Raw genomic sequence first — 27,805 nt, forward strand, 5'->3', positions numbered from 1 at the left:
TAACAGCAAAATAATACATAATCAAATTAAATACATGAATAGAATTCAATAAGATAAATACAAATTGATGTACATGAATAAATAAATAATAAACTACATTTAGTTCACTTTTAGTGTGTCTGCACTAACATACCTTTCCGAAGGTTGGAGGTGTCTGAATTAAGCTTTTAATTGAACACAGGAAAATCAAACCTTGAAAGTGTTAGCCGTTTCTACACCTTTAAAAATGTCGACTTACAGAGTGAAATGCTCCTGGATCTCTTTAGTGCAGAAACCACCAGGGATGCTGCACCGCAGCTCCCGCCCACTGCTCAGTGAGGTCACAGCAGGTGTTTTACCTAAAGGAAAATGTGTCTGTCACCCGTGGGCGCGCCCTGAACAGCAGCATGCTTTAAACCTCTCGTTAGACCTTCAGATAATTCCTGCATCCCATCTGTGTACACGCTCGGTATCTGCATCGCTGCCATATCAAACACCAGATATTGTGTCTGAACCTGAAGCCTCTCCTTCTCCGCATCTCTTAATCCTCTCCCTCTCCTTCTGTGTGTGTGTGTGTATGTGTGTGTATGTGTGTGCGTGTTTGAGCAATACTGAGTGTTTAATCCAAACAAAGCCAAATCTCCCTGGATGGTAAATACCAGTTGGTTATCGCTGGGAAGCGCTTCTAAAGCCAACATGGAGACGACAAGGGACCCTGTGCCTCAGCAACACTCCCACTCCTGCTTGTTCACAAACGACGGGGGCTTCGACGTGTGTGTTTGTGCGTGTGTGAGAAATAACGTGTGACAGAAGGAGAGTGTGGAAAAGAGAGCAGGAGAGAGTGTGTGACATAGAAAGAGAGCATGGAAAAGAGCATAAGAGAGTGTGAAAACGGCGAAGGGAATGAGTGTGACGGGAGAAAAGCTGTGTGTTGGAGTGTGTGTGTGTGTGTGTGTGTGTGTGTGTGTGTGTGTGTGTGTGTGTGTGAACTACAAACGGAGTACTTGAAAGAGAGCATGTTTAGACACTCTGTCTAGAAGTCTGTTTCCTAAAGCACACTGTACTTTCATACAATCAATCCCGTTTCGATCTCAGAAACAGGGATTTATGCTGTAAAAATGCAAAACATCCTCTGATTTTAATGAAGATTATCAGCAGTTAATTTAACAAGTGAGAAAAACATCAAACCATAAAACTGCAAATTATCCTTTTTATTGTTACGTTTTTATTCCGGATTACAGAGAATAACCAGTAAGCGTCAGAGCTGTTGGTTAGCAGCCTAGCCTTTGGATAGAGAGCCAGGCTCGCTGTTCCCCCCTGTTTCTACTATTCGTGCTAAGCTAAGCTAATTGTGCCGAGGGCATTCCTGCAGTACTCATTTCTCATGATGTCAAACCCTTTATTTAAATCCAGTCTTTTGCAGTATATTTTAAAACTCAAATGAACCTCTAATTTGTCATGTTTCCATCTGGAGAAGAAGATGACCCTTTATTAAATTCAGTTTGATGAATACACACAGAACCATCACACACGTATGTTGTTGGTCCGATCGGGACTTGAACTGGCAACATTTGCACCCTAAAATCCCCCCAGAAGATACGATTCATCTTCACAACTATTCCTCCTGTTCAGTTTCCCCAAATTAAAGGTTTGGACAGGATAAGGTGCACGAGAAAGCATTCACTTTTGATCTTTAAAGGAAAACATGGATTTTTATGCAGCGAATTTGTCACCGATATGACAATCAAGCATTTCTGTGAATCAAAATGTCTCTTTTTAATCTCCAGGTGACGTTCACCAAGAGGAAGTTCGGTCTGATGAAGAAGGCGTACGAGCTGAGCGTCCTGTGCGACTGCGAGATCGCCCTGATCATCTTCAACCACTCCAACAAGCTGTTCCAGTACGCCAGCACTGACATGGACAAAGTCCTGCTCAAATACACCGAGTACAACGAGCCACACGAGAGCCGGACCAACGCCGACATCATCGAGGTAAAGCGTGGAGGGGGGAGGGGTGCGTTGGGCGGGCCTAAATATAACATCGATTTCACTACAAAACAGTCCCTTTGGATGCTTTCAGTCACAGACGTTGTTTTCTGAGTGTGGAAGTTGGACAATCTGTATTTTAGTTACTGTTTATCCTCGTGTTTGCTGGGCTGTACCACCAGTACAGTAGTAATCCTCCTTGTAAGATCCATCCTAAACTAATCAAATCCCATCCTTCTATCTAAGCCCTTATTCAGAATAAATGAAGTGTAGCCCAGTCTATCAAGGCTATTTGAGAACTATTTTTTACCCCAAAACTACCCAGATTTCTTTAAAAAGCAATTGATTTTCCCATGGATTTGATCCCCAAACGTTGTTTCTTTTTCCTACTGGACCAAGCACTGATTTCTGAGAGATTCTCATATAAAAAGAGGAGTGTTTTCACGATAAAAATACCTACAATTGAAAATAAATACATAATACAATTAAATACATAAATAGAATTTCAAATAAAAATAAATAATACAACAAATATTTCATAAAGAATGTAATACAAAATAAATCAACACTAAATAAAATATTACAATTAAAACAGATTCAAATAAAATAAATAATACAACATTTATTGTTCATTTAATACAAGATAAATAACATTTAATTAAATATAACTACTCAACATAAAATAAATGAATAACTGTCAGAATTTTGTGATTTACCGCAATTCGCTTTTAATTGAATACAGGAAAATGACAGGGTGAAACGCTGCTGGATCCCTTTAGTGCAGACTTAAGACCTAGCGCTGATTTCCAAGAGTTTCTAATAAGAAATAGACGATTGTTTCACGATAACGTTGTATAAAAAGTGGCTTTGCTCATATGCATATTAGCAGCAAAGAGGTCAGGGGTGAGGTTGGGGGAGAAGGTGCGAGAATGCTTTGCTTTTTTTGTTTTGGTAATATTCCTCACGTCTTTCCTCCCTGTGGGAAAAAGCTCTGCTGGAGCCCGTCAGGCGAACACGCAGCACATTCACATGCCTTGCTGACCCTATTATACATAATGGCCCTCTCATGAATTGAACACGGGACTGTTGGGTATGATTCAGCGAGCAGCGCAGCACTTAGGCTTCATATGGAGCGGCGACTTAAAGCCGGGATGTTTTTCCTCACTTGTTTTTCTTTTGACACTGCCGCTGTTCGAGATCAGTCAACCACAAACACTGTCATCATCCAGTCACAAACGCATTATCGGCGTGTCGAGAGGTCGGGTTAACGCCGCATTCCAACAAATACACACCAAAGGGCAAAGCAGGAAAATGTCAGCTTCTGTTCAGGTCTGTTGAGTCACCACATCAGCACGATTGTTAGAAACAACGATGCATGATTTTTGAATTACTTATTGAGAGATCTTGTCTGATTGGCCTTATTATTTTGGACTAAAACCATCATTCCCACTTCTAAAGTCAGGGTCAAATGAACTTATAATGGGAGTAATTCCCCAGGAACTCCAACAAGGGCACATTCTAGATTTTAAAGCATTCCTCTCTGCCAGTTTCTGATTTATAAACACAGCGATGCCTTCCAGTGTTGCAGGAATGGTTGACTCTGACACCGAATGATTGGCTGTATTTCACCGTTTTTCAGGCAGTTTTTTATCAAAGATGTTTGAGCCCCGAGGCTTCAGAGATTGTTTGATTCTTCTCTTGAACCCTCGAGAGGCTCCCCTGACCTCAAACCGCGGCTTCGAGGCATCCTTCTCTTCCAAGTTGTCTGAAACGATCCAGAAACATCGAAATCAATCACTAGCTGAGATGTGAGGTGTGGAGTAACTCGGGAACCTTTTTGAAGAACCAGGGATCCATGTTTATGTTTCTAGAGACGTATGCATCAGAAACTGGCATTTTTCTGCACACATTTCAGAACATCAGGGTCTAAATTGAGTTCCTACACCTCAAAGACCCGCTGTTCTCGTGGTAGTACTTTGCCAAGACTCAGGAAGTGTTGTGGCTGTGTTCACTGTGCTCGGTCTCAATCATTTTGGGAAATGTTTACAGTGTCAAACCTTTGCTGGTATTGTAAACTGTAGTTGTAGCAAGCACTGGTTTTCAATATTATGTCATTTAGGATTGGGTTGTTTTTTGATAAAGTGTTTTCCAATCCAACAATTGATTAAATATAACTACTCAACATAAAATAAATACATAATCAAATTAAGTTAAGGGACTATCTCCTTAAAAAGGGGCTTGGGGTATTTTTATTTGAGTGTAAGTGATTGTGGAAGTCATTCAAATGTAATAGACTCTTTGCACTGAGAGGTTTCCAGAAACGCAGGGTCATTTTGATGGAGCGGAGGATGATTTAGACCAGGGGTGTCCAAACTACGGCCGTTTGAATCGGCCCTCAGCAAATGAAAAAAGTATAACGGAGTAAGGCCCACACCTGGAGCTCGTGCTTCTCTTATTTTGTGCTTCTTAAATATATATGTAACATATATATATATATCACACAGTATTCAAGTTTTAATAAAATAACCAATAACTTGATTATAAGGGATGAGCTGTGATGGAGGCTGTCTTCAAACATATTCAATTATCAATCAATTTACCAACACTTGATTGATTTGCTAACTGATAGCTTCACTTCTGAGGCGATATACCCCACCTCTAGAGAGCGGCCCAGCCCTTCGAGTATTTCTCTGTATGTGACCCCCCTGTCTTAGACAAATGACCATCCAAATTCTAAAGCTATGGTTGAAGTGTTGGTGAAACAGATCCTCCTTCCTCTTTAGGAAGTGCGGTCTTTCTATAGTGGACCATCCGATGGAAGCCTGTTGGGAGTTCTCCAAACATCTTAGATATCTTCTCAATTTTAGTCGCTACACCTCCAATAAAAGGCCTGTTCTGGTGGAGTCGTTGCAAAGACTTTGTGGCTGAATATACTCTGCCTGGTGTCAATAATTTGGCTAATTTGAACATAATCACCACTGCAATTAGAGCTTTCATTCTCACATCGGTTTCCCTTAGGATGAGCTTTAGGTAAGACTGTGAGGTCCAAACGGACGAGTCGTTTCCAGGACTATCTTTTTGAAAAGCGGCTTGAGGTTTATGACGGAGAAAGTCCAATTAGGTGTGAAATGTTACTAAAGTGTAGGTGATGCAGTTTTGGATTTGAGTGGGCAGAAGGTGCCTCGTTTCTCCCTCCTTGCTGTCACTTCCTGTCTCCCTCCCTCCCTCTTCCTCCCTCTTCTTCCTTCATCCTAACACCCTGATTCGGTCACGACCATTTCTCCCTTTTCCCTCCCTCTCTTTCTGTCTGTCTCAGAGTGTCAGCAGTAAAGCCTTTCTGTAGGCTATATCTCCAGCTGCAGATGGCTCTTAAGTGTGTGTGTGTGTGTGTGTCTGTGTGTGTGTGTGTGTGTGTGTGTGTGTGTGTGTGTGTGTGTGTGTGTGTGTGTGTGTGTGTGTGTGTGTGTGTGTGTTTGTGTGTGTGTCAGGGCGTTCAGGAGCTTGGGGCCACATCAGCTCAAGCTCCACTGGCCCTGTTTGTGTGCGTACATGTGTTTGTGTTTTCAAGTGTGTCACTCTGTCTCTTTCTCTCTCTTTATGTGTGTGTGTGTGTCTTTGTGTGTGTGTGTGTGTGTGTGTGTATGTGTGTGTGCATCAGTCTACCCCTCTCTTTCTGTTTGCATGCTCTGCAGTAGCCCATGAGAACGCCTCATACAATATTCAGTCCTGGTTAGCCTCTCGTTGCGTTGACTTCTGTGTGTGTGTGTGTGTGTGTGTGTGTGTGTGTGTGTGTGTGTGTGTGTGTGTGTGTGTGTGTGTGTGTGTGTGTGTGTGTGTGTGTGTGTGTGTGTGTGTGTGTGTGTGTGTGTGTGTGTGTGTGTGTGTGTATCCTACATGAGAGCTTCCTGCTTTACCTCCCACCTCCACCCAGCAGTTCCCTCTGTAGTCCACGAGGCGTTCAGCGTCTTTCTCTAGGCGGTTGTCCTCAGTTGTCACTCTGCCAGATGTGGAGCCTGGTGGCTAAGCGGGCGTTAGTGTCGTCTGAGCCAAACATTATCCATTAATCCCGTATATTTTGCATTTACAGAGGCATTTTGAATCACTAAGACTGGAAAAATTCCTAAAAATCCTGCATGTGAGAGAGTAGCTGTACCACACTGCAAACACTATACCAAAACACATCTACAGAAATGCATCTTGTTTACCCCTTTAATGGCCCTTTAATCCTTGGGGATACAGTCATTTAATAGACTGTTCATGTGGGAAATGGGTGTAAAAACAGCGTAATGTTGGTGTTGCATGGGTGCAATGTGGGTGTGCTAACAGTGTAATAAAGGGGAAATAATATGGGTTTAATAGGGGTGGATGATTGTGTAATGTGGATGTAATAACAGTGTAGTATTTGTGTTAGATTGTTTGAATCTGGGTGTAATTATAGTGTTCCATGGGTGTAATATGGGTTTAATAAGAGTGTAATGCAGGTGTACAGTACATATGATATTATTAGGTGTTTTGGACTTGATATATCTGCTATAAACCTCCATTTCCACATGAAAAGGCTTCCTTAAAAGGCCTGTACTGTAAAACATTGCTTACCTAACATTTAAAGGCGATGCGAAAACTGTGACAGAACTTTGTATCGCTGTATCGTTTTATTTTCTGTCTAATTTTATTACCAGCTACTGTTGGATCTGTCTTTTAAATTCTCCTTCATCCCCATATTTATTTTTATGTATTAGGTTTTTTTTTTTACCCTTCTCCGTCTCCCTCTCCGTCTTTTATCCGGGTCACATGTCCTGCATTCAGATGGCATGACGGCTCACATGACACTTGACATTGGACCTTTCAGAGTGGAACAGCCGATGTGACAGTGTGGAAGAATTATAGGATAGTTATTAAAGATTATCTGCTGTGGCACATATGAGACTCTCTCTCACACACACACACACACACACACACACACACACACACACACACACACACACACACACACACACACACACACACACACACACACAGATGGTAATTGGATAGTCACAAAATGTGCCCATTTGCCGCTGTGCCTCCGTGAGTCACTCCAAGCAAGTGCTTTTGAGTATAAATTATGAAGTGTGGATTTAGTCACGCAGGCACACACACACACACACACACACACACACACACACACACACACACACACACACAGGGTTTGCGTATGGTCCCCGTGATTTTACTGTACATGCACGCAGTAATGTCCCTGTATTCTTATAAAAGCACTTTGTGTGTGTGCATGTGTGTGTGTGCGTGTGTGTGTGTGTATGTGTGTGTGTGTATCACATGGTTAAACATTCCTTCACTTCATCGCAAGGCTGAGAGGCAATACATATGCACACACAGCCTCTCTCTTAGATGCACGTGCTGCTTGAAAAACTCTGTGTGTGTTCTTTTGTGTGTGTGTGTGTGTATGTGTGTGTGTGTGTGTGGGGGGGGGCAGCCTGCCTCTGCTGCCAGGATGTGTTAATCCGCTTGACTGCAGATCCCAATCAGGGCGAGGGGAGAAAGAGAGCGTGGGGCAGAGGGAACACGAGCGAGCGAAATGCTAAAAGAGCGGCGACGAAAGAAAGCGCGCGGGGCGGAGACGGGGGGAAGCCCCTTTTTAAAAAAAAAAATTCAGGCAACGCAGACTCCTCCAGAGAAGCCTCACCGCAGGGGGTTAGGGACTCTGGGTGCCACCCCGTGATCCTCCTGGATCGCAGCTACCACACCTATCGATGGTGATCACCTCCCATCTACCCCAATGGCGTTAGGGTTGGGTGGTGCCTCTGATACAGACGCTCCCTCGCAGATAATCCCTTTTTGCTGTCCAAACTCTGCAAGACCTCCTAAAATCCCTTCCTAATCCGGACAAGACGAGGTCACTGAGAGCTAGACCTGCAACGAATAGTCAACTTATCAGTGTCTGGATAAAATAAGACAACGTTTTGGATGATTGCTTAGTCGTAAAAGTACGTTTCCATGCAAAATGAATGAATGAAATCCATGCGTCAAGTAGAGCTGCAACAATAAGTCAAAATACTTTGGAACGAAAAATGCAGTTTTTTTGCTTTAAAGTGTCATTTTTGAAGGTTTTAGACCGACAAAACAACCTTTAAAGACATGACGTAGGAGTTAGAAGACCTAATATTCACTGTGTTCATGTAGACCTAACAAGTAATAAAGAATATATCCAGAAATGGATCTATTTCCTTAGCTTCACACCCTCATCCTCCCCCTAGATTGAAATAGGATGTATTTAAATAGCATTTTATGTTACGAATCACAAAGATAAAGAGTCTCAAGCTCTAATTAATAAGCATTCAATTACCAAACCAAATTTCAGGGTCACTAAGAAAACCATCCTAAATATTTCTAAAGGGATTTCAAATCTCAATAATTGACAATATTGAGGAACAACGTTAATTCCAAAGTAAAAAAATGTATGTATTTGGGGAAATTTGCACTCCTGATTTCTCACAGTATTTATACAGTACAATATAGACAGCAAATGACAGCAGGAACATAACAATCTAATTAATCTACCCGGTAACCGAGAGCTCTAAATCAACCAAAGAGAACCGTCTTAGATGCAACTTCTAAAATGATCCAGTCCATAAACATTTAAGATCGTAAAGAGGCGTCAAGTATTTTATTCCTGCTCTTACGGTCGCTGCATTGACACTTGTCATTGCGGTCCAAAGGTGAGTGTTCCTTTTTCCTCGCCTCTAACGACAGAGATGAAGGGTTAATTGGGATCGATTCCTCCTCATTACAGCAGTATTTCTGGAGCGTTGCACGGTCAAGGACTTCACAGTAATTACTCCTGTGGTGATGACATTGACTTCAGTACAGTCGCAGTAAAGATGGTGTTCCTACCGAGGCATTTGAAAAGGAATACTCTAGCAGTTACCGTTTACATGCAGCCTTAAAAAAAAGCGTTCTCAATGTTTTGGATTTTTTTTCACGATGAAAACACCACGTTCTTTTTCCGTTCCTTCGAACACCAGCTTGAAAAGTTGCAGTCGATGTCCAAGAAGTTTAAAAGTGTTCCTCAAACTGCCTTAAAGCCCCTAATGAAGATGCATGATCCAAAGAGAGCTCCTAAAACCTGCAAATACCGGCCTATCCCACATGTCCTAAATCAGGAATATCCAAAGTAAACCTGTTGATTACATGATCGGTTTTACACTTGGAATATGAGCATTTAAAGGTAGTGCGCCACACACTCCTGAATGCTCTGATAGGATCTGAAATCTTGACCCTTCTTGCGAAAATGATTGATAGCCTTACGATGAGAAGGGGCCGAGACTCCATTAAAAATATATTAGGTTCTGAGAGTCCGTGATTGATGAATTACCGACTCATTTCCAGACTGGGCTGAATGATGAACACCCATCACACCGAGAACTATTTCTGAAACTTCTTCTTTAGTTTTTAGTTCAGCCTCCGTCAGTGCAGACAGACCGGTCAGCGGGCCAAGGCGCTATCTGCTTTCGCTTAGCCATAGCCAAGCATATCGTCCCGGGGCCCAGAGGAGCCAGCAGGAGCCCGTCCATTAACCTCATGAATAAATAAGTCCAGCCAGAGCTGCGGGAGCAATGGCCGTATGAGCAGGGATTGGTAAACACTCAGAACCAGTCAGAATATAAAGGAAGAAGCATGCTGGTGGAGCAAAACCAGTTATTATAAAAAGATAGAACTGATTACAGTGTGACTTATTTATTGGCTTTACTTCAAACCTAAGTCCTTGCAGTTCAGTTCTATATTAAACCCTGACCTTTCTGAACATTAAAGCATGTAAACAGGTCACAGTAGGGCCACAAAATACAAATATGTACCTGAAAGAGAGCAGAATAAGGCTTTTTAATTAAGATAAGTAAATAATTAGGTGCAAAAAAACCCAGTTAATTTAGGCCATGCAACTCATTCACCAGCACTTAGATGGTAGGACTTGTTAGAGGTGAATATATCGGACCTTTCCTTTTTGTTCGGAGTTTCAATCTTTATCGTTTAGGCACTTATTGGAAGTCACTTTGGATAAAAGCGTCCAAATGAAATGTAATGTGTTTTGATATCAGACGATGCAGTTCTGAGCATGGTGGTTTTATAACCGAAGGAGGGAGAAAACATACGATGAGAAAGCTCTGGGAACGGGTCAAGAGAAAAGAGAGAGCATGAGATGAAGGAGGATGAGAGGAAATGGGCGACCAGGGAGACTCGGAGACATTACGGAAAAACAGAGGAGAGATATTAAGTGTGTGTGTGTGTGTGTGTGTGTGTGTGTGTGTGTGTGTGTGTGTGTGTGTGTGTGTGTGTGTGTGTGTGTGTGAGAAAAAGGTGGTGGGCCGCGAGATAAGAGAGAGTTTCATGGAGAGATGGAAACAGAGGTCGGGTGGACAGGCGGGTGGGCGAGCAAGCGAGGGAGCCAGAGGGGGAGGAAGCGAGGTGAGGGAGGGAGGAGGGGGCGGGGCTTGTGAGCAGCTTCAGCCACTCAGAGGCCGGCGTGGCGCTCTGCAGGCTTTTCTTACCCTGGCAACACAATGAAGAGAGAGAGAAAGAGAGAGGCGGCGGACAGGTGAACAGATGGCTGACTGACTGAGAGACAAGCTGATCAGTGTGTGTGTGTGTGTGTGTGTGTGTGTGTGTGTGTGTGTGTGTGTGTGTTAGAGAGCATGTTATTTAACACACACTATTGCAGCAGTGAAACGAAGGACAGACACACCGACTCATCATTTGACACACATTCACACACTGTTACGCACAGTACAGTGATGTTATTTTTATCCATCTGTCATGTTCAGCTCCTTTCCTTCAATTACATAATGTTATACAGCTTCTTTTAATTAGAATTTGAGAGAGACAGGGCAAAGATGGTGTGCTTTAAACGTTCATATTAGTACTTTGTGCCCCTACTGGGACATGTCTCCATGCTTTAATGTTCATAAAGCTCTTTATTTCTCTCACACTGCCTGATAAGCTCCTTCTGGGGGGATTTTAGCCTTTGCAGACCATTTACATGCACACGAACCTATGTAACACACTACAGGAGAGGGAAAACTACACAGAAACATAATCGGGCCTCTTTAATGTTTGCAAATATCAGTTGTGTTCACATGAGAAACTAAATCAAGTCAGTGTGTGTGCATACAAGAACAGAGAGGGTAAGAAAGAAGCGGGCCGTGTGCAAAATATCCTTTTTAGACCTTGAGAGAGATGACATTTTTGTGAAGTAAGGACAGTGTAGGAATTTGACAACCTCCTCTTGAATGGACCATTTACCTTTATTCCATTTTGGGTTATTTTGCACTTCACGGTTAGCATACAAAGCTAACGATGGGTTAGGATGCTCCAGTGTGTAAGTGAGAGTGAGGGAGTTCAGGGTGGCAGATGGCGAGTCTGATTATCATGCAGAGTTTGTGTCCTTTCAGAGACCTGCATGAGTGTTTGCCTTTTTATGAACCGTACGTGTGTTAGAGCCAAATTACCCTTACTTAAGTTGATTTGCCATAGTCTTTTCTTTTTAGCATGAACCATACTCCTGTTGTCAGGCCCTCTTTTGACCTTCCAGGCCCTACACCTGAATGATGGTCCACACAAGTACACGTGTGACCCATGCACCAACATAGCCTTTTGCCACGACATGTGATTGTTGTCATGCTGTTTTCATTTTTATTATTTGTTCCCATGGTTCCCTTTGTTCTCTCCCCCTTTTTTTTTTAGGTCAGAGCACACACATAGCAGTGGTTTCTTTTTGCCATGAAATGTTGCACAACAAAGCGTGTGGTGGCGGCGGCTGCTGCTGCGCTTAAAATTTGCATCAAGCTGCAGATCAGAGCGCTGACTTGTTCTGCAGAGACTGAACAGCTGAATCAGGCGACTGACTGTCTGCGTGTCGGAACAAATGTGTCTAATAACCCGTTTCTGTGGGAAGATAAAACGCCTCTTTGACACGGCCATGATAACAATTATAATCGCTTCCACTTTTAATGAGATTCATATCAAAGGAGTGCTATTGTTATTAAGTCTCTCTACCGTGACATCCAAGTGGCATCATTACCCTCTTTACCTCGTTTGAGGATATAAGCTGTACCTCAGAGAGTCTGCTACATAGATTGACATGAATGAATGGAAGTCAACGGTGACTCAGAACAGCAGAAACAGTGCATTTCACATTCGTTTGAAAGATTTTCAAAGTCAAAGTCCACTTTATTGTCAAAGTTTCCACATGTGTTAAACATACAGGACATTGAAATACCGTTTCTGGCAGTCCCACAGTGCGAATATAAACAGAACGTATAACATAAAGAGATAAGGGCCTAGATAAAGGGGCATACCAACAACTCAGTAATATAATTATCAACACAATCAACACAATTTGACAGTAGTGCACGTAGGTCGTTAGTGTAAAGTACATTTTCAGTATCAGCGCAGAATAGAAAGTGACTGGATGAGGGAGGGGTGTGTGAGGTAGGGGTGTGTGAGGTAGGGGTGTGTGAGGGAAGGGTGTGTGAGGGAGGGGATTAATGTCCTGGTACATTTCCATTCAGCGTCAGGACCTAGTGTCAGAATTTAATGACATCCAAGATGCATTACTACCTTCTTTACCTGTTTTTTTGAGGATATAAACTCCCTCAAAGAGTCTGCTACATAGGTTGACATAAGTATATAAATTAATGGAAGTCAATGGAGGCATGAACAACAGAGAAAATGAAGATCTATTCATTTTCAGGACCTAGTTACAGATCTTAAAGACAGCCAAGTGGCTTCATTACCCTCTGTACCTGTTTTTGAGGATATATGGCTAATTCATCCGTAAATTAAAGCACCCGTGTCTTCCTCCTCTGGGCTTTGTCGAAGCTGTTGCAGGAATGAGTTCCCGCCGGCTGCACATTCCCAAAGCTGCAGGGTTGCATGGAGTTGAGTCATCCTCACTTAGCAGCGACTGTTCGGAGCGGTAGTCGTTGAACGTGTTCTTATGTTTTAATCACAGTCACTTGACACGGCATAATTACTTAAAGGTAATACAGGGCGAGTGAAGTATTGAACATGATGCTTACTGATGAGATGAGTGCTGTTGTTTGTGATGCACTGTGAAAACTCATATTCATTTGTGTCTAAATTTGTCCTAAAACCACCAAACCAGTTTTTAACCAACACATTATGAATGTGTGCCTTTCAGTGGGGTTATGGGTTAGGGCTGTATGCACGTTTTTCACAATTTCAATGTCAATTCAATTCCAAATGTAAAGTTTTGAGGAGAAAAATCATACTTTCTTAGCATTTTGTACACTTTTTGGGGGGTATTTTTCCTTCTATTCTAAACACCCATTGATTTCCATTCATTTACAAACTATAACAGCCTCTTAAATCTCTTAAAAGACCTGGGTGGTGTAGTCCATTACAGCTAATGTCAAGTTAAAGCCACACGTATGAATGGTGATGGAGGCTTTTAGCGTCTTTCAGTTTATTGTCTTCTGGGTTTATCAGCAGAAGTCAGCCAACAGAGAAGCACATTAAATTCAATGTTCATTTAGTAACAGACGCAGACGTTGGTGAAGTGATAAAGCAGATGGTGAGAAAAAGAAAATTAATCCAACAAATGAGCTAGATTTCTGTCTCTGGAGTGTTTAGCGTCTTTTAGCTCGTTGCTTTGGTTTAAATGGGAATTTACTGATGGCTGTTTTCTACATAAAAGCTCCTCTGTCCGCTTTCTGAACAAATAGGTGTTGATAAATTGTACGAGGAGCTGGGAAATAAAGCTGGTAGAGGCCAAACCAGAGCATTTCCACAGGAGGTCTGCTGACCCCTCATCACGTCGTAGTATGTAAAAGTTTTGTGCAATACCTCGAAGAGTCTGCTGAATAGATTGACATAGGTTTATAAATGAATGGAAGTCAATGGTGACTCAGAATAACAAAGAAAATGCATTTATTTTATTATAAAGTTCTATAAATAAATCGAATAATTTTGATTGAATTGAAGCACCGTGATACTGATGCTAATTTTCAATGGAGACGGGATGTCATATTCTCATTAGCAAGGGCACACTTATTCATTTGTTTGGAAGCGTTTCCGGACTCAGTTACAGATCTAAAGGATTAGATGAGATGGAGATTTGTTCTGCTGTCTACCACAGTCTTTTTCCCTTTTGCTGATAGATTTCAAGGGTAGGGATTTTCTTTTCCTCTTACTCCAATCAGGGCTAAAGCTAGTATTTGGTCCACAGAAGGCTCTCCAGCTCCAGTCTAAGATCCATTTTGCTTGGCTGTGTGGTCAAGGGCCCACCAAGCAAAGCTACTTAACGACAAATCTCGTTAAGGAGAATCCTCTCAAAATAAGAGCCTCTGCCTCCCTCCCTCCCTCCCTGCCTGCCTCTCTTCTCTCCCTTCTCACCTCATCCAAAGTTTGCTAACACAAACAAACTGACTGCCATTAGCCTTTGTTCAATCGCGATTCCTCGGAGCACGGCTTCACACCAATTACTAACCCTGTTGATTGGCCCGTGCGCTCAGAGGTGTGAGGCCTCGGTGACATGCATACATTCACGCCACAACAGCAGCACTTGCTAAAGATTGGGGGTGCTTGTTTTCTAAAGACCGGTTAGAAGTCTTCCTGAGAGCACCTGCTGGCCGAGCGAGGGCAGACTCAGTTTTAATAACTTGCTTCCACGTGGACGGCCAATGTCACGAACGTTGACCTCAGAAATGGATCCGATATTATCGGAGGTTGTGATTTCTGCAAGGCTGCGAGAGAAATAAAACCCCTCCTTTTATGTGTTGGCTAGGGTCAAACTGCTCCTTAGGACTTTTGCTGGTTGCTTCTTCATACAAAGAACAGAGTGGGAATCGGCAGATACCGTGTGGCGCAATCAAGGTGCTCATTCGTGTTTGTGTTAAAGCAGCAGATACTTTATTTATCCCGGGAGGAAAATGGGTTCTGTGATGGTTGCTCCAATTTAAAATAAGTGTGATACAGTTCAAATCAAATAATATGAGTATTACATATTTGAATAATTGTGGTTCATATGATATGTTATTGTCTGTATTGCAGTTTAATATGGTTTTAGCTGCTGATTGTCTATTAATTAAAACATGAAAGTAACCTGAAATTACAAAGTCAAAGCCACATATCTAATGGACTGGGTTAGCGTCTTTAGCTTAGCTTTTCTGCATGATGAAGGCAGCTGTTCTGGATGTATAAGTGCTCTAAACTCAGTGGACACTTCCTGCCCAGCAACAAATATATATAGTGGTTGGTAAAGTGACCGAGAAGAAACCAGAGCTTAAAGGATAATTCATTTAAAGATTGGTATCCAACTTATCCAAAACAATGCTAATGTGTCTCCCAGGAGTTCACCCCATATGTGCATGAAAAATGAAATGTAAATGTGCCTCCTTCTCCTCCTTTACCCGCCTCAGACGTTGCGAAAGAAGGGCTTTAACGGCTGCAACAGCCCGGAGCCCGACGGAGACGACTCCATCGATCAAAGCCCGCTAAACGAAGACAAGTACCGCAAGACCGAGGACCTGGACAGCCTCTTCAAGCGCTACGGCGTGAGTACCGTCACACTTTCATCACCTTATCTAACCTATCTTCTCTTTCCTCTATCTACCTCTCTTTCTCTCTGCCCTCTTCCTCTTCTTCCTCCTCCTCCTCCTCTTCCTCTTCTTTTTCTTTTGTTTGGGGAACGAAGGCTCTGAACAAGAAAGAGCACCGGGACTCTGAGAGCCCAGACCCCGAGGAGCCCTTCTCGCTCACCCCCCGCACTGAGGAGAAATACAAAAAAATTGACGAGGAGTTTGATAAAATGATGCAGAACTATAGGCTGTCAGTGAGTACCGCCCCCCCACCCCCTGCCCATCCCCTCCTCTGTGTAACCCTGCCCCCCCCTCCTCATATTGCTGCTGGCGCTCCAGTTTTTCCGCCTGCTGACGGCGGCCTTACACTCACAGAGCACTCGCCTTCACCAACACCACCTCCTCCCCCCTTTACCTCACACTCCACCGCTCACCCAACCCCCCCCCCAACCACCCACCAAATCACTACCCACAACCCCCCTCTGACGGTGTGTGACTGAGCAAGGGTTAGGTGAGGGGAAAACTTCCAAAATTAGCGCTGCAGCTAACGATTATTTTCACAATCAATTATTCTGCATTAATAATAGTCAGCTTCTAAATGTGACATATTCTGGTTCTTATCAGTATTCAGTTCCTCTACTATGACATGTCTCCATGCTTCAGTGTTCATAAAGCTTTGTAGGCCTCCAATGCCTTTATTAGAACGTTGAAAGAGGGGATGACATGGCTGAAATGTCGTGTGTACGAGGCCGCTAGCTCTACTAGCATCCGCCCTTCATATCTCGTTTTACTTTAAAAACAAGGAACATATTTCCCTTTCTGCGAGTACAAAATAAACCTCCATATAGTGCCTGCCTCTCTGTGATAATCCACCTTAAGGGACAGTCATCACAGGGAAGTTTAATACACTCTTTCTGATGCCTCAACAGAGGGAGAGGAGCGCTAACAGGGTCCATCTTTTCACAGAAAGTTGGCATAGCAACCAAGGCGGGAAATCACGTCTTATCGTAATAATCAACGCGTTTGGAGCGTGCCGTTGAGCTTTCGTGCCTATTGCGTAACACTGAGCCACGCTAAGGTAACAAGCGTGCGACTGCAGACCCTGCAGAGTGTACTCCTGACATTCTGCAGGTCCTGCCTCCCGCCTGGCGCTCTGCCAAGCCCCTTTTAATGCTGCACTCCTGTGCCAATTCCTCCGTGATTCATCCGTTCCTCCGTGCTCAATAATACCATTAATGTCACTTTAATGAGTAGCACTCAATTTACAGCCCCCCGCCTCTTCCTGTCTGCCGGCTGCTCTGATTGGTCACTTGGGACGGGACAGAGACAAGAGTTCTAAAGTCGTGGAGAATTTTAACAACCTGGGTCTTATTTTCATGTTTAATCATCCTATTATCCGTCATTCAACCAACGAGATGGAGAGATAGATGAATAGATAGATAGATAGAGAGAGAGATGGAGAGATAGATAGATAGATGATAGATAGAGAGAGAGAGAGGGATAGATGATAGATAGATGGATAGATAGATAGAGAGAGAGAGAGGGATAGATAGATAGAGAGAGAGATGGAGAGATAGATAGATATTAGATAGATGGATGGATGGATAGAGAGAGAGAAAGGGATAGTGGATAGATGGATGGATGGATGGATGGATGGATGGATGGATGGATGGATGGATGGATAGATAGATAGATAGATAGATAGATAGATGGATGGATGGATGGATGGATGGATGGAAGGATGGATGGATGGATGGATAGATAGATAGATAGATAGATAGATGGATGGATGGATGGATGGATGGATGGATGGATGGATGGATGGAAGGATGGATGGATGGATGGATGGATGGATGGATGGATGGATGGATGGATAGATAAATAGATAGATAGATAGATAGATAGATAGATAGATAGATAGATAGATAGATAGATAGATGGAGAGATGGAGAGATGGAGAGATGGAGAGATGGAGAGATAGATGGATAGATGGATAGATAGATAGATGAACAAATAAAGGAAACAAATGTGAACTGTTCCCAGCCAAGAGGAGATATTCTGCTATTTTTAAGGTTCATTTATATGTATTCGTGCCCCTCCTGTGTTTACATGCTTTAATGTTCAAAATGTGCTTATGGTTGTGATTGGTCAACCTCTTAGAGACATCCCGCCCCGTAGCCTATCATGTACAATGAGTTGGAGCGCTAGTGTTCTATGTCACTTTGTTCCTGAAGTAAACAGAGGAGTCCGATGGAGGCGTTTCAGGCGGGGGAAGGGGGAGGGGGAGGGGAGATAATATCTAGAGGGAACACAGGGATTTTAGCCTTTGCAGACCATTTACATGCACTATAACAGAACACACTGCAGGATAGGGGAAAACCCAAAACCCCCAAAATGATCTAGGGACTTTTTAAAGGAGCCTGATTCAACACAGATGTAAAGCTGTTGGATGCTAGCCTAACCCCACTAGCAGTTAGCACCCCCACCCCCAGCATACTGCCCTTCATCCTGCCAGGTTTGCCAGGCACACCTTTTACACAGGGCACCGACAAACGGAAACACCCCCCCCCCCCCCCGCGGCTCCATAATCCGCAGCATGACAGCGAGGGGCCGGGACATACAAGTTAATCCTGCTTGTACTAAAATACCTCCCGAGGTGGGGAGAGAGTGGCGGGGGAGAGCGGGAAGGACACTTGGCGAGACGAGACCCCCACTCCCCAAACCTCCCCCGAGCTAACGTTACGCTGGCACTGTGAAAGTGAGGAGAAAATGGAGCTTTTTCTCCCACCCGAGGGTCCGTGTTTTGATCCTGGCTCTGAGACTCTGAGTGGGAAATTGAATAAGAAATAGATTATTTTTTTCTTCCTCGACGAGCGCCGCGCTGCCCTTTAGCAAAGAGCCGGGGCTCAGTGTGTGAAACACGAGACTGAGGCGCTGCTCCAGCCGCACACTTAATCACATCTCATTCAGTTTCACATTGTTGGCTTTCACAATGAATAACCAACACGCTCCAGCTTTTTGTCACCAGTAATAACGCTTTGAATTCAATTTAAATTACCTAAAGAGATGATAAATGTCTGCAGTTTTATGTCGTTGAACCTTAATTTTATGACAGTATATTAAAGTTGTCAAAACGTCTTTATAGCAGGTTAAGTTGTGGGTATAATTCTGATCATTTGAGTAAAAAATAGCATTTATTTTATTATTTTTTATCAGAGTTTTTGTTTTCTTTTTAAGGAAAAACTCACAATGTAGTAATTTACAACAATTATTTCTGTCATTAATGTTCTGATATACACTGCCAACATTACATCTGGATAAATAAAGAGTCCTGTGTAGATCAGACTCATTGACATTTACTTTATTACTCTTCCTGTGAGAAGAAGTCACATTTTAAAATAGGTATTCTACAGTAAATGTGACCGTTGGATAATATTAAGTGATTATTTAGGGCATTGCATGTACTGTATGTGCTGAGTCATACTAAAGTTCTTCAAAGCTCCAGAACCTTCTTGTAATATTTAGTATTTAGCTGCATAATTATCCCTTTGAAACTGATCTGTTCTTAGAGGCTCACCTGAGACTCATTCACATTTATTATATTTGATCTGAATGCTAAAACAAAAGTTGGAAAGGGATCATGAGGAGGAAGACAAAATAATTTACAGGACAACTTCTGTGCCGTCTGAAGGTCCATCGAACATTAATGTGAAGCTGCCTCTGTGTTTGGATCCTCAGCTGCTCAACAAATAAGATGGGACAATCCTAACCTACAAACAATACTAAACGTTCAAAGGCGCTCAGGAAGGAGGAAGGGGAAGTAGTCCATGAGGTAAACTCAGATTTACCCTCACGCCCAGGAAACACACCTGATTTGCTCCTCTGAGGGAGCAGCTTATCGTTCTCCACATGCAGAATCAACATCCGGCAAAGCTAGTGAATTATTTACCTAACAGCTTCTTGGTATAATTTTCATTTTCCTCAGCCTCATTCACCTGAACATCAGCAGGAGAGGACTCTTTAAAGTAGAGACACTACATACTGATATACACCTGAACATCAGCAGGAGAGGACTCTTTAAAGTAGAGACTCTACATACTGATACACACCTGAGCATCAGCAGGAGAGGACTCTTTAAAGTAGAGACGCTACATACTGATATACACCTGAACATCAGCAGGAGAGGACTCTTTAAAGTAGAGACTCTACATACTGATATACACCTGAACATCAGCAGGAGAGGACTCTTTAAAGTAGAGACACTACATACTGATATACACCTGAACATCAGCAGGAGAGGACTCTTTAAAGTAGAGACTCTACATACTGATATACACCTGAACATCAGCAGGAGAGGACTCTTTAAAGTAGAGACACTACATACTGATATACACCTGAACATCAGCAGGAGAGGACTCTTTAAAGTAGAGACTCTACATACTGATATACACCTGAACATCAGCAGGAGAGGACTCTTTAAAGTAGAGACTCTACATACTGATATACACCTGAACATCAGCAGGAGAGGACTCTTTAAAGTAGAGACGCTACATACTGATATACACCTGAACATCAGCAGGAGAGGACTCTTTAAAGTAGAGACTCTACATACTGATATACACCTGAAGATGATCAATAAATGTCTTCTTGACAAATTAAATCAAATAGTTTCAAGTATTTTCTTAAATCAGAGTTCATTTTCTTAAATATCGAGCCGAAAACTTCCTAAATCCAATCAATAATCTACCAAATGCTTCTTGCAAGTCGTAAAAGTCTTCAATCTGACTTCAAGCCGTGTATGATTGTCTAAATCTGGTCAGTTTTGGAGAGGCTTTCGTGGCTGTAGTGGTAAACCTCCTAATTTATGTCCTTGGGCTCTCAGCCTCTGTGCCCAATTAACCCTCGCTCTGTCCTTAGCAGCGCCACCGCTAAATGAAGTTGGAGTGGGTTGATGCAAATTCACTTGTAATTTGTCGGAAACACGGATTAATGCTCAGCGGAGCGGAGCGCAGACCGGGGTGACGGTGAGGACACGTTTGAATTTCATATTAGGAGAAGAAGAGGTTTTTTTTATGGTGGTTATGTCATCAATCGCCTAGCAACTAGAGGCTGTGGAGGTCCTGTGGAGAAGTGGCCGAGCAACAAATTATGGCACTTACAGATGAACGTATGAGAAAAAGCCATGGTGTCTGAAGGAGATAACAGTCGTTTAGCACAATGCAAAGTCTCCTCTCAAAAACCATCTCAATTTTAAATCCTTAAGAGAAAAGTTCATTATAAATCAGTAATCTACAAAGAGTCATCTGATGTTAGCGTGCAGTGATCCCAGGTTCATTAAATATGTCAGATTTATCGAAAAAAGCACAAGAACAGTTTGGTTAAGGAGAGACTGATGATGCAAACACAACATGTTTGTAAAATAGTAATGATTAGGTTCATGAATTACAATCTCTTTGAGGTCTGTGAGTTTAAAGTAAATGTTGTCATATCTATGTTTCACAGATAGGACAATTCCTTAAATATACAGTATTTCTAATGAATTCAAGTCACATTTTATTTTGTATTTGTGGTTCTTTATTTTCTTTCTATAAAAAAGTTCCCAGAAATGTTGGAATTGTTTCAAAGAAAATCCAACATGAGTATTTTGTGTGTAATTGTAAAATATCAATTATATTAAGTTCAGTTATAAAGTATACCTTACAAAATCTATGAGGTCATAGCAATCACACCGGATGAGCCGGCCAGCTAACCAATCAGAGCAGACTGGGCCCTGGTTTCTGATAGAGGGTGAAAAGAGGAGCTGCAGCACAGGCAGTATGAGAAACATAAAGAGACTCTACATACTGATATACACCTGAACATCAGCAGGAGAGGACTCTTTAAAGTAGAGACACTACATACTGATATACACCTGAACATCAGCAGGAGAGGACTCTTTAAAGTAGAGACACTACATACTGATATACACCTGAACATCAGCAGGAGAGGACTCTTTAAAGTAGAGACTCTACATACTGATATACACCTGAACATCAGCAGGAGAGGACTCTTTAAAGTAGAGACGCTACATACTGATATACACCTGAACATCAGCAGGAGAGGACTCTTTAAAGTAGAGACTCTACATACTGATATACACCTGAACATCAGCAGGAGAGGACTCTTTAAAGTAGAGACTCTACATACTGATATACACCTGAACATCAGCAGGAGAGGACTCTTTAAAGTAGAGACCCTACATACTGATATACACCTGAACATCAGCAGGAGAGGACTCTTTAAAGTAGAGACGCTACATACTGATATACACCTGAACATCAGCAGGAGAGGACTCTTTAAAGTAGAGACTCTACATACTGATATACACCTGAACATCAGCAGGAGAGGACTCTTTAAAGTAGAGACTCTACATACTGATATACACCTGAACATCAGCAGGAGAGGACTCTTTAAAGTAGAGACACTACATACTGATATACACCTGAACATCAGCAGGAGAGGACTCTTTAAAGTAGAGACTCTACATACTGATATACACCTGAACATCAGCAGGACTGTTTAATTGTTTTGAACAACATCCTCGTTAGTCGTGAGGTTAAAGACCCGCTAAACAAAAGTTGCTGGTTCGATTTCCCCCCGTTTTCCAGACATTTGCCATCGTCCCTGAAATATATTCCTCCTCCTCCTCCGCGACATTAAATCTTCTCCAGTGCTGTGTGTTTACAACCCTCCCCCCCCTCATCCATACCTCCATTTACTGCCCCCTTCCCCTTCCTGCTTGGCCGGTGTGCAGTGCTGCAGTGCTGTGAGCTGCCCCCCCCCCCCCCCCACCACCTCACTTACTGTACAGCTCCATCTGTACACTCTTATTTACAAACTCCCTCTGAAATATGAAGTTTAAATAAATACAAATAGTTGGATGTATTGTTTTTAATGGCTACAGTTTGCTAGGACCGAATAATGTTTGCCCTATTTATGGGTAAGAATTGAAACGTTGCTTTCATTAAAAACGTTTTACAGAAATATATTCAAATTATTCAGAAATGTTGCACCCTTAAAATTAGAGATAGCTTCTCGTTTAATCAGACGTATTTTTTACCCCCTTTTCGTTTTTTGCCCTCTCTTCTCCTCTTTCCCCAAAAAGTTACTCAACACAGTTGAAGGACGAGAGGCAGAGATGAAGGGCAGGGAGGTGCCCTCGTCCTCCTCTCAGTTAAACTGGGTCTCAGGCTCTTTGAGTACAGTGGCCCATATTCTAAATATAGAAGACCTGCTTTCACACATCCATTTAGAACAGGGTGAAATGGGTCGGTTGGCGGGACAACTCGAGATCCTCGCTCTTGATTTTGTCCTGGACCCCCGGCTGTTCGGTCGAGGGATGCACACTTATTCAAAATGTTAGCGAAACTACTAAAGAGAGGTGCCCTGATTGCATACTTCTGTAGGCAGGCTCGGAAGTTAGCATCTCCCTGGTTCCTTTGATAATGTTATAAAGGAACTACAGCACGGTCACATGACTTCACCTCACCACCGCTAAGCTAAAGGAGGCTAACGTTGGGCTATAAAGGAACTACAGCGCGGTCACATGACTTCACGTCTCCACCGCTAAGCTAAAGGTGGCTAATGTTGGGCGTGATGGCGTTTGGTCGCCTAATTTAGACTCTTTAGAAAATAGCTTTTTCTAAACAGTGGAGTTTATCTCAGGCTACCCCAAAACCCATAGGATTCGATATAAGGGAAGGAGTCCTTTCCAGGAGTTTAGGTATACATCCTCACTGAAGGCGATCTCACACACATCAGGGTATTTATTCATCAGGGTGATGAGCAGTGGGGGGGGTCGGTGTGATGTCACCAATAACCCGACGCTGAAGCAATAACCCGCTGCTGCGACTTTAAAGTCTTTAACCCGGCATGAGAGGCGACACACAAAAGCTGGCCCACAAAGTCACCTTGCATGATAAAACTGAGTGTGTGTGTGTGTGTGTGTGTGTGTGTGTGTGTGTGTGTGTGTGATGGAGAGATGTGTGTTTGCTTGAAGAGTCAATTTCCAAAACCCTTAATTAATTAGTTAATTCTAAATAGCAATAATTTAATTTACGTAAAAGATAGGTCTTAGGTCCCTGGGAAGCTCTGTAGTATGCCTTGTTCAGGTGTTGCATGGTAAAATCTCAAAGTAATTTGTGTCGTGCACAGAAACACGGCAGAAAAGGGAAAACATTTACATCTAATTGGTCTTAAATATCTTTCCAATTGACATTTTAAAAAGCCTTAAATGTAATTGTCCATTAGCTGAATATCATCTGGTCTGTTTTGGAAACACTCTGGTTGTGATTGTTGACTGCGTGTTGCTCTGCTGCTGATCACTAACTGATCACCTGTACATGATAAAAGCATGCGTGTGTTCATATGTGTGTTACATCACTCTAAGCCCCGCCTCCTTCCTGTCTCTCCTCCAGTCAGGAGTCCCTCAGCCCAACTTCTCCATGCCCGTCACCGTGCCCGTGTCCAATCAGAACGCGGCGGCGGCCCTGCAGTTCAGCAACAACCCCGGCGGCGCGCTGGTCACCACCACCTCCTTCGTCCCCTCCGCCCTCACAGACCCCCGCCTCCTGTCGCCACAGCAACCGTCTCTGCAGAGGAACACCGTGTCGCCGGGGTTACCGCAGCGACCGGCCAGCGCAGGTAAGAGACACGGCATCGATCATTTTGGGGCATTTTCAAACCAAGAAATGCTCTTATTTTCATTTCTGGTTAGTATTATTTCAGCCCATGGATGAGAATTGGTTAAATTGTGACTTCATTCAAGTTCATTTTTTAAAAGGGTTTGAGATCTTCTCATCATAATGTTTGTATTTATTAAAAGTTTGTTACATTTTTCTTCTTTTCTTTACTTATTTTTGGGGCTTTATATTCCATTCAGTGCACAATTACAAACCAGAGAAGTCTGTTCTGAAAAACCAAAACGGAGTATAAAACAAAACAACCGTAAAACTAATCAATTCTAAAAAATAATCAATATAATAACAAGAAGAAATAACCCCCAAAAAGTAATAGTTACACATTTTAAAATCCCAATTTTCAAAGATATCAGCACATTTTACTCCATATTAAGTAAATGCATGTAAAATGAGAGTTATCATTTGGTGGCTCTCTCTTTAAAAAACAAAGTGCTCAGATGACGATGAGTTTCTGAAAGCAGCAGCAGTTTGACGTACATTGAAGAAGAGAGAAGCATCTTTAACAAACAACTTCTACAAAAGACAACAGGCTTCAGAGCGACGCGCCCACACGCTTTGATTGACAGCTGTTGTGTTGCAGTGCAGAAAGCGCTGAGAGACTTTTCAAACACTGAAGAAACTCCGATTCTTTTTAATGGTTTAAAGGAAAGATGCAGTTTTTCCAGCCTGTCTTAAAACAATACCCGTGCATTGAAAGCGTAGTGTTGGCGGCTCTGCTCGTTTGTTCACTTAGATTTAGATTACTTTAAAGACGCCCTGATGTGCTTTTTCGACGCCTCCATTGAACTCCTTCGTTTGCATCCGGAACTTACTGACATCGCTATGTAACACCCGCGCTTCTATTGGCTAACGCATTGAACATGTCAGTCTAAGGGGCGGGACATCTCTAAGCGGTTCACTTATCACAACAGAGACGATTCACACATGATCAGCTTCTCATCGTTCTAGTAAACTGATGGCAAACAAACATTATGGTGAAACACTGAATTCTGAGGCAGGCTAAAGCATTTTACCAGCAGGCTTAATAAAGTTCACATTTTCCCCAATGTCATTTTAATTCCCATAAATAATGAAACCAATTTCTAACGTCCCAAAATGACTTAAAAAGTCAAACGTTTGAGAAAATAATCGAACATTTTTAAAAGTTCACAGTTAGAAACAAAGAGATAATTTTCAGGAAGAAATTGATAATTACAAAAAAATAACTTGAATTTTTTAAAAGTCGACATTTAGAAAAAAATCCAGAAATAGAAGTTAGAAAAGAAAATAGAAAGGAAAAATTATTGGGAGACAAAAAGTCTGAATATTAGTGTGAAGTTAGAATAATGAGAAAATAGTGGGATGTTTTTAAGAAATGAAGGTTAAATGAAACATCAATCATGCCCAACATTAGCCTCCTTTAGCTTAGCGGTGGAGACGTGAAGTCATGTGACCGTGCTGTAGTTCCTTTATAGCCCAACATTAGCCGCCTTTAGCTTAGCAGTGGAGACGTGAAGTCATGTGACCGTGCTGTTGTTCCTTTATAGCCCAACATTAGCCGCCTTTAGCTTAGCAGTGGAGACGTGAAGTCATGTGACCGTGCTGTTGTTCCTTTATAGCCCAACATTAGCCGCCTTTAGCTTAGCGGTGGAGACGTGAAGTCATGTGACCGTGCTGTAGTTCCTTTATAGCCCAACATTAGCCGCCTTTAGCTTAGCGGTGGAGACGTGAAGTCATGTGACCGTGCTGTAGTTCCTTTATAGCCCAACATTAGCCACCTTTAGCTTAGCGGTGGAGAGGTGAAGTCATGTGACCGTGCTGTTGTTCCTTTATAGCCCAACATTAGCCGCCTTTAGCTTAGCGGTGGAGACGTGAAGTCATGTGACCGTGCTGTAGTTCCTTTATAGCCCAACATTAGCCGCCTTTAGCTTAGCGGTGGAGACGTGAAGTCATGTGACCGTGCTGTAGTTCCTTTATAGCCCAACATTAGCCTCCTTTAGCTTAGCGGTGGTGACGTGAAGTCATGGGACCGTGCTGTAGTTCCTTTATAGCCCAACATTAGCTTTTTACTGCAGAAATCATAAAATGGTGTTAATATGTGGAACAAACAGTCTAAGTATCATAACGTTTGTTTAACACAGAGATCATTTTCTGCAATAATCCAAAATCACATGGAGAAATCCCATTTGGATTTTTGTGGAGGAAGATGCTGCCTTCAGGGTCCAACAGAGAAATACGACATCACTGCACTACTGTGGAGATATTTGAATCCCTCTATCATTGTCAAATTATTTCTCTACCCTCTGTTTGCAGCAAGAGGGTTTTATCGAGAGTCGTAAAGCCTCAAAACACCCAAAGTGTGTGTGTGTGTGTGTGTGTGTGTGTGTGTGTGTGTGTGTGTGTGTGTGTGTGTGTGTGTGTGTGTGTGTGTCAGTCAGTGTCAGTGTGTCGATGTCCTGACTCCCCTGTCTATTACCCGTCTGTCTGATAAGTACACACCACCTCCATAAAGACAGAGATCCATCATTTCCTCGACTGCTGCCTCCGTGCGCCACAGCGATCCCTCACCCTCTGACTAAAAGGATTTGTGCCCCATTTTCTGCGTCTCAGACGAGGTTACTTATCAGGCTTTGTTCCGACCGGCGTAATCTCATTGTGAGTCAGAATTAGGTGATGTAACGCGCAACAAATCCATTACAGCATCTTTCATAACACGCCGTCCTCCGAGGCAGGAGGGTTGCTCGTAGCGGTAATGGACGCCCCTCCCTCCCTCCCTCCTCTTCCTCATCTGCGCCCCGCTATGCATCCCATATTACCACCGGGTAGGGTTCATGGTGTTTGCTTATTGAGGCTTTTATACACATCCATCCAGCCAGATATTACTCAGTCAACCCTCAGGACCTCCACTTCCTGATAGGTGTAGATAATAGTATGGAACATATTGAGCTGTGTAGAAATGTGTCTTAGCTGTAAAGGGTTGAAGCACATTTCTCTATTTTGACATTTTCAGGTAGAAATAATTGATTTTAAATGCACTTTTTGGCCTTTTGGGGACAGCTGTAAAGACAACATTGACTAAGCGCTAACCTTTGTTTTAGGGAAACAAAACAAGGAGCTGAAAGACGCTAAAATACTTTATAAAGGGAAGCGCTTTGATGATAATCCACTGCATTTGCCCCCTTTTATAATCACATTTGCATCATTTAATCCACTTTTATTATAAGAAATACTGATGAATTCAGCTTTACAAGATGTCACTGTTAATGTAGCGGGGTTAGCTCATCAGCTAATGCAACTACGACTGGCTATCATATTGACTATTTTTGAATACCACTTAAAGTGTAATTCATCAATATAAAGCATTGAAATATAAATCAAATGTAATTTATTGTGTGTTGTGGAAAAAGAAGAATCTTAATCCAACCTAAAATCAATACTCCATTACAAAAACAAGTCTTGTCACTTCAGTAAAAATATAAGATAATGACTATAAATATGCTTAATGTTTTACAAGCACTTTTACAAGCGTCCC

General features: G+C 42.5%; 1 protein-coding gene across 9 annotated transcripts in view; it reads left to right on the forward strand.

Annotated features, from left to right (window-relative positions):
• Nucleotides 1-27,805, forward strand: part of mef2d (myocyte enhancer factor 2d) — a 106,382-nt gene that overhangs the window by 49,002 nt on the left and 29,575 nt on the right. For 6 of the 9 annotated variants that reach the window (XM_063880071.1, XM_063880076.1, XM_063880077.1 and 3 more), the window contains exons 3-5: nt 1,767-1,970; nt 15,673-15,810; nt 24,013-24,238. In XM_063880071.1, the coding sequence (XP_063736141.1) occupies nt 1,767-1,970; nt 15,673-15,810; nt 24,013-24,238 (568 nt within the window). Of the gene's footprint in view, nt 1-1,766; nt 1,971-15,397; nt 15,533-15,672; nt 15,811-24,012; nt 24,239-27,805 lie in introns of all 9 variants that reach the window. The other 3 variants (XM_063880073.1, XM_063880078.1, XM_063880079.1) reach the window with 1 other exon arrangement.

Source organism: Eleginops maclovinus, chromosome 3 (genome assembly GCF_036324505.1).
Source record: "Eleginops maclovinus isolate JMC-PN-2008 ecotype Puerto Natales chromosome 3, JC_Emac_rtc_rv5, whole genome shotgun sequence".
Classification (NCBI taxonomy): Eukaryota; Metazoa; Chordata; class Actinopteri; order Perciformes; family Eleginopidae; genus Eleginops; species Eleginops maclovinus.